This window comes from Equus caballus, chromosome 22 (assembly GCF_041296265.1).
Source record: "Equus caballus isolate H_3958 breed thoroughbred chromosome 22, TB-T2T, whole genome shotgun sequence".
NCBI classification, from domain to species: Eukaryota; Metazoa; Chordata; class Mammalia; order Perissodactyla; family Equidae; genus Equus; species Equus caballus.
In genome coordinates, this window is record NC_091705.1 from 18,796,082 (window position 1) to 18,802,702 (window position 6,621).

At 45.6% G+C, this 6,621-nt stretch overlaps 1 protein-coding gene across 1 annotated transcript in view; it reads right to left on the minus strand.

The window, feature by feature from the left end:
* CDS2 (CDP-diacylglycerol synthase 2) overlaps positions 1 to 4,000 on the minus strand; it is a 57,556-nt gene extending 53,556 nt beyond the window's left edge. Inside the window, exon 1 of the mRNA XM_023626152.2 lies at positions 3,565 to 4,000. Coding sequence (XP_023481920.1) covers positions 3,565 to 3,621 — 57 coding nt within the window. The 5' untranslated portion in view covers positions 3,622 to 4,000. The remainder of the gene's footprint in view (positions 1 to 3,564) is intronic.
* Positions 4,001 to 6,621: the final 2,621 nt, after the last annotated feature.

A 6,621-nucleotide genomic window follows, 5' to 3' on the forward strand; every position in this document is an offset into this window, starting at 1 on the left:
TACTGATTTTTCAATGCCCGAAGTATTTCTCAACGTAAAAAAAAAGTTGGAAAGAAATAAAGCATTTCTCCTACATCTGAAGTAGTTACAGCTCTTAAGATTTTATCATTTCAGCAGTTCCCTCTTAAAAGTCTATTAGAAAACAATTTGCAATTATTCACCACTGTCCTCAAATATATTATAGTTAGTGCTACGAAGGAAAGATAATTGCAGACAGCAAGGCTCCTTCTACAGCTCCTTCTACAGCTAAAGCTCGACTGTGATTCTGAGCACTGAAAAATTCAGCAAGAGAAGAACTGAAAAGATAGGTCCTAGAAGGCCAAGCCTTGTTTACAACACTTTCCTTAAAAGGGCAAGAACAGGAAAAGACTACTCTCAACACTTATAACTTGAAGATTTAATCATCTGCCAAGACTGGAAGGTGAATATTAAGTTTTTTTTCCTACGAAACTATATTTCAACAACAGCTAACACATCATTACAATGTGACAATTCCTGCCCTACCTATGTAACATGAATACTCATTTAATGCACATAAATATCCTCTGAAGCATATGCTACTTTACCACCTCCATTTTAGAGATGGACAAACAGGCTTTTATACAAGTGATTTGCTCAGTTACACAACCGGTAAGTGGCAGGCTAGATGGATCCAGCTGACTCTTCAGTGCCTGCTCTTTAACACTGTCTTCAGTTAAAATGTCAACTCCCATTTCTAAATGATGTCACTATTTCCTCCCATACTGCTTTCATTGATCTAGAAAGGAAGCCTCCAAAGGAGTAAAGCTCTAATTTAAATCACACTCCAGTAGCTAAGCACGGCAGAAAACCCCAGAATCATCACTCTAACCTCCAAAACGAAGTCTCCTGAACTGCCAACCCAATCATAAATCTTACCATGCCAATCTTTTGGCTCATGTTTCATCATTTTCTTTCCTAAGTTCCACTGGAAAAGCATGGTTAGACAGGAAGAGGATCATTCCCAAAGCTTAAATTGCAAGTTTCTTAGTTTGGCAACAATACCGTGCTTTGGGACTTTAAAATCATAAGCATGATTCCCAGAGGAAAACATTTCCTTTATTAGCAACTGGCTTTGAAAATTCCATTCTAGGATGCTAAATATAACAAAATATCTTCTGACCTTCATAATAAACATGTTTTCCAGATTATTTTGAAACTAACGATTGTCTGCTTATTTACAAGACAATTTTGCCACAGCAGTTAAGCAAACGTAACGTTTTAAAGTAACCTTTCAAATTTGTTCCAGTCCTTTTAACGAATTGACTTGATAGTGTTTTCTGAATTCCTCTACTATGAAATAAGCTCTCATTTCACAATTCATTTCCCTCTCAAGATATGCTTGTTTTGTTATTTCTAATTTTCTTAAGTTCTAACACAAGAATATCAGCAAAGTCAGAATCATGGAAGGAAGTTTCTTCAAACTATGAAATAGAATAAATCAAGATTTTTAAAAACAATACTATAGACATTCATCAAAGGCAGATAAAGCATTTCACAGTTCTTAAAATGTTATCTTTATTATTAAAAATCCCATACGTGATAACTCAGAAATACTGAGTGATGGGGTGAGGGGCTGATTGCCTTGTTCTGGGCTAATGGACTACATCAGGCTTTTAGCAGAACACAGCAGCTACTGCGCTTTAGGGAGCAACGGGCACTTAGTGGACCTCGCAGCTCCAGGCAGTCTGTCACCGTATAAGTGGCTGAAGTGCAGTTGTAAAAAATTAAGGCACCTTCAGCTGGACAGCTCCTCCTGCCCTCCCTATCTAAAACATGGAATGGGAAAGAACCTGGAAGAGGGACCCAATGAGTTGGGTAAGGAGGGTAGAAATTTTGTTTCATTTCATAATCCTGTGCGGTTTTGTGTGTGTGGTTTTGTTTTGTTTTGACAAGTATGTCTTAGTTATTACAAATAATTACCTTTCAAAGATATAGCCCACTGGTTATCATGCCGTCTTTTTTCTCCCTCTTCTAACACCTTCTAGGTCCACAAAGTCTCATTAACACCAAGTCTGATCTGTCATCCTTAAACAGAGCTACCCAGCCTCCAAACACCTGAATACTCACCAACCAGTGTATGCAAGGTGGGGACAGAGTTCTTGCAGGCCCCACCAGGATATTTAATGGGAAGATTAGAGATTTCAAAGTATCTTAGCTCTGCAAGCAGCTCCTAAACTTGCACTGAAGCCCTAAATTTTCTCCAAAATATATTCTAAAAATCACCACGGAGAGTTCTCTTTGGATGACCCACTGTCGATAGCAACAACAAAAATGTTGTTTACAACCTCATTATCGTTCACCCAAAACATTTCTCCTCGTATAACTGCTCTGTTGACACTCTGTCACCAAATCCTGTGCTTTCTCCCTTCCTGATGTCTCCCCTAATGTCCCTTTCCTCCAGTTATCAAAACCTGCAAGCTATATACGTGGGTGCTGTGGGCCCGGTGTATGGCAACAGGGATTGGTGGAAACAGCTATCCCTCAGCTCCAGCCAGACATTAACCAGGTGGGAATATGATGGCAGATCGTCCAATTACCCAAGACAGGCAAGAAATTCAGACTTTTAGGAGAAATCTCCTGGTTTTCAAAGCAACATGTGGACCAAAGAAAACATCTGCAGGTCACCAAAGCCTCGAGTTAACCAGTCACTTTCACTCTGGTCCAGGCTCCCTCAATCCACTGTACACATCACTGCCAGATCCATTTACCAAATACACTGTTCCTGACCACTGCTACCTCGAGACTCGAAATGCCAAGCCTTATGCTGCCATTCAACGTCCACAGCAACATAGCCACTCTCCACTTGCCTCAAGTCCCCTACACAACCCTTTCACTTCAAGGAAAGCAGTCTACTCCTCTCATCCCTCACCCCTCAACAAGCTGCATCCCCGCCAAGATGGCCTCTTTTTCATCCTCTTCCTCTACCCCATCAATGCCCACACTTGAAGCAGGAAACAAGCCCATCTACTGGGAGTATCCTTTCAACACCTGCTGACTATGTGAGTTAAGAAACTTCTCTGCTTAAAGCGAACAGATTTAATTTTCAAGAAGGCATCTAAATCCCCTAAAAGGCTAATCCCCTGGCCTTGTCTTGATAAACTCCCCGCCAAAAAGATAACATTTTAAAGGGGAGCGGAGACCCTAAGTCGGGCTCAGAGGAGTCGCCTGCCAGACGAGGCTTTGCCAGGTCTCGACGTCTTCACAAAGAAGAAGGCCTCGGGGAGGTGGGGGACAAGAAGGGGACCCCCAACCTCAGCAAGAGGCAGGCGGCCGTGCGCAACGCCCCGCGCCCTCCTTCCTACGCCCCGGAGATGCCACCCCCAACTGGACCCAGAACTTTGTTCCCAGAGCCCCCACCTGCTGACCCGCGACGCGCGCTCCGCGGGGTCCCCGCACCCCAGGACCCTCCGCGCTGCCCAGGCCCGCTGCCACTGTTGGCCGAGACAAAGGGTCAGAGGGCGAGAGGACCCTTCTGCACCGCCCCCTGCGCATCTCCCGGGGGCGCCGCTGCCCCGGCCGCGCCCACCCCGACGCCGCCGCTACCTTGTCCTCGGGCGGACCGTCCGGCTCGCGGGCAGTCCTCTGCCGCAGCTCGGTCATGCTGGCGATACGGGCGCGACGTCGCCGCGGGCGAGCAGCGCAGCCGCCGGAGAGGGCAGCTCAGCGGGGACGCGCGCGGACTCCGCTCGCCCGGCCCCGCCCCGCCTGAGCGGCACTCAACTCCGCAGCGGCTCGCAGGCCCCACCGCAGCCAGCCGCCAGTCCTGGAGCTCGGCCCCGCCCAGCTCCGCCACCGCCCTTTCACTCGGGCGGAGAATGATAGCCCCGGCCCCACTTGCTCCTTTTTCTGGAGGAGGACTGCGGAGCGATCGCGCACGCGCACCGCCGCCATGACGGCCCCGGAAATCCACCAATGGCGCGAACCCGCCGCGGGGCGGGGCGGTGAGGGCGGGGCGGAGCGAAGTGGAGAGGCGTGCATTGGACAGCAGCGCCACGGAGCGGAAAAAGGCGTGCGTTTCCGAGGGAGACTAGCCAATGGGAGCTCGGGCCTCACCGCGGATGGCAGGCGCTGGCGCCCTGAGTTGACCGGCGGGAGAAGCGGCAACCCTGAGCCTCTGTCCTGGCTAGCTATCCTCGTTCTCTCGGCTTCGCCAGGGCTCTTCTCTCACACGTATAAATAGACACTTGTTAGGCCTTGCGTGGAAATGCCTGGGAGCCCACCTGTGTAAGAGAAAGGGATCACGTGATAAGGAAGTGAAACCCAAACTTCAATCTGCGTTGCTTTGCGAAGCTGTCCCTAGTACTTATTGAACTTTAATTATGTGCTGGGCTGAACTAAGTAATCGCTTTATGTCATTTAATCCGCACAACTCTTAGAAGTGGATATGATTTTCATTTTACAGATCTTCCGCAGTTTTTCAGATTGTTTTTCTGTCTTCTGGACTGTTGAAAGACCTTTTTTTGGACAGGCGCTTGCCTACTTTGTTCACAACCGGATGATCCTCTATTTGACACATCCATGTATTTATTAAATGGGTTTAAAATTTCTCCTAAAGGAAAATGATTTACCCCAGATCTCACGGCTAGAAAGTGCCAGCTAAGAATTAGAACACAGATCTCTTACCAAAGTCCACACTAACCAGTGTACATACTGCCTACCTTCCTAAATTTAATACCCTTATGTTCAAGCATCGCCTTTAGCGGTTCCTATTTGATGCCTTGTGAGTGATGTAAAACAAGTATAAAATAGGGTCCCTTCCCTTAAGCATATTGTAATTTAACAAAGAGAGAAACTTGCATACTTAGAAGTTTCATATTAGCGATTTTGACTTCAGCTGCGCGGGTTTGGGAAAGTATTGAGAATTCTGAGAAGGGCATTATATGTTTTTTATTTCTGTCGGATTATCTTCCCAAATTCCTGTAACAGTGCTTCAAAGTGACAGTAAAATAGGGTGGAGGAACACTGAACTAGGAGAATGCTTTGTTTCCTATTAATCACATTGCAAAAATACTTGTGGGGTGTTTTTAGAGAAACAGACCACTCCCTTCAGACCGTATTTTAAATTTTAGAGAAAGCTTTGTTTTTGTGTTTTGTTTTGTCTTTCAATGTTATTTATAAAAGTAAATAACATGCTGATGGGAATTTTAAAACTCTTTTAATCTGCTGAGGACTGTGTGACCACCATTTTGACTAATGTCAGTGGTCATCTCTTGATCTAAAGACCAGACACCCCTTGGGTAAATTAAGCAAAGTTTATTATCTAAAGGACCTAGAAGGACATCAACACAGAGAGAGCCACAAGGTCATCCTCTGAGAGAGGCAGAGGTGTTAGTATCCAGATCCTCGCCTTTAGGGTACATAATTGCCAAATCTGCGTGAGTAAGCATCACATCAGTCCTTCCCAGAAGCTCAGCTGTTCCCTTTCAAATCCAGCCTAATGTAAAGGAGGCTGGAGAACCAGTGCACCTAGATGGGAGTTTCAGAATGCATGGTGTGATTACCAAGGTAGATAATGCCCTCCAATTTGACATGAACTTCTTTTCCATCACACTCAGCCTTCCCAGGCTAACTGAGTTCAGACCAAGTACTTTCCCGAAGTCAGTGCTGTGCAGAACAGGGATCAGGTACTCTGACTTCTGGAAGCCATGCTAACAGGCCTTTGGGCCAGCTTTAGGGCCTCTCCCTCAATTGCAGAAAGAAATTAAAGCAAAAATCTCCCCCCACCTCCAGCCCAAAAAGGAATTTTGTTCCTTTACATTACTTTACACCTCCTCCTCTATCCCTGATTTTTCTCTATTCCTCATATTAGCTCTTTGCTCTAGGGTCATTTCTTCCAGGCTTGTGGCATATCTTGTATACAGTGATTTCTTTTCATTGTACTCCTTGGCTAGTTCCATTATTTTCAGATGTTATTTTGATTAGTAGAAGTAACTAGCTGAGCCAGCCCTGATGGTCTAGCTGACTAAAGTTTGGCACTTTCCTGGTGGTAGAACCACACCACCTGTCTGTCAGTTGCCATGCTGTGGTGGTGGCTCACACAGAAGAACAGTGACGACTTACAGCTAGGATTTACAACCATGCACTAGCGCTTGGGGGAGGAGAAATAAAAGTGGAAGACTGGCAACAGATGTTAGCTCAGGGTGAATCTTGCCCTACAAAAGAAAAAGTAACTAGCATAAGATTTAGTCCCCCAAATTGTGAAGGCTGCCTGTGAGTTCAGTATAAGTGGGCAGCTATCGCTGTAATTATCATTCTATAATAAAAACACCTCCCACTTTTTTGATATTTGAAAACTGCATTGGTACAAGTGACAAGAAATTCCTCAGTTCCCTGAATAGTGTTTTTCCTCTTAGAGGGGAAGAGTTGTCAGTAAACAATTGTGTTTTTCTTTCTTTATTTTTTTTAAGATTGGCACCTGAGCTAACAACTGTTGCCAATCTTTTTTTTTTAATTCTTCTCCCCCCAGTACATAGTTGTATGTTCTAGTTGTGAGTGCCTCTGGTTGTGCTATGTGGGTCGCTGCCTCAGCATGGCCTGACAAGCAGTGCCATGTCCGCCCCCAGGATCCGAACCTGCGAAACCCTGGGCCGCCCAAGTGGA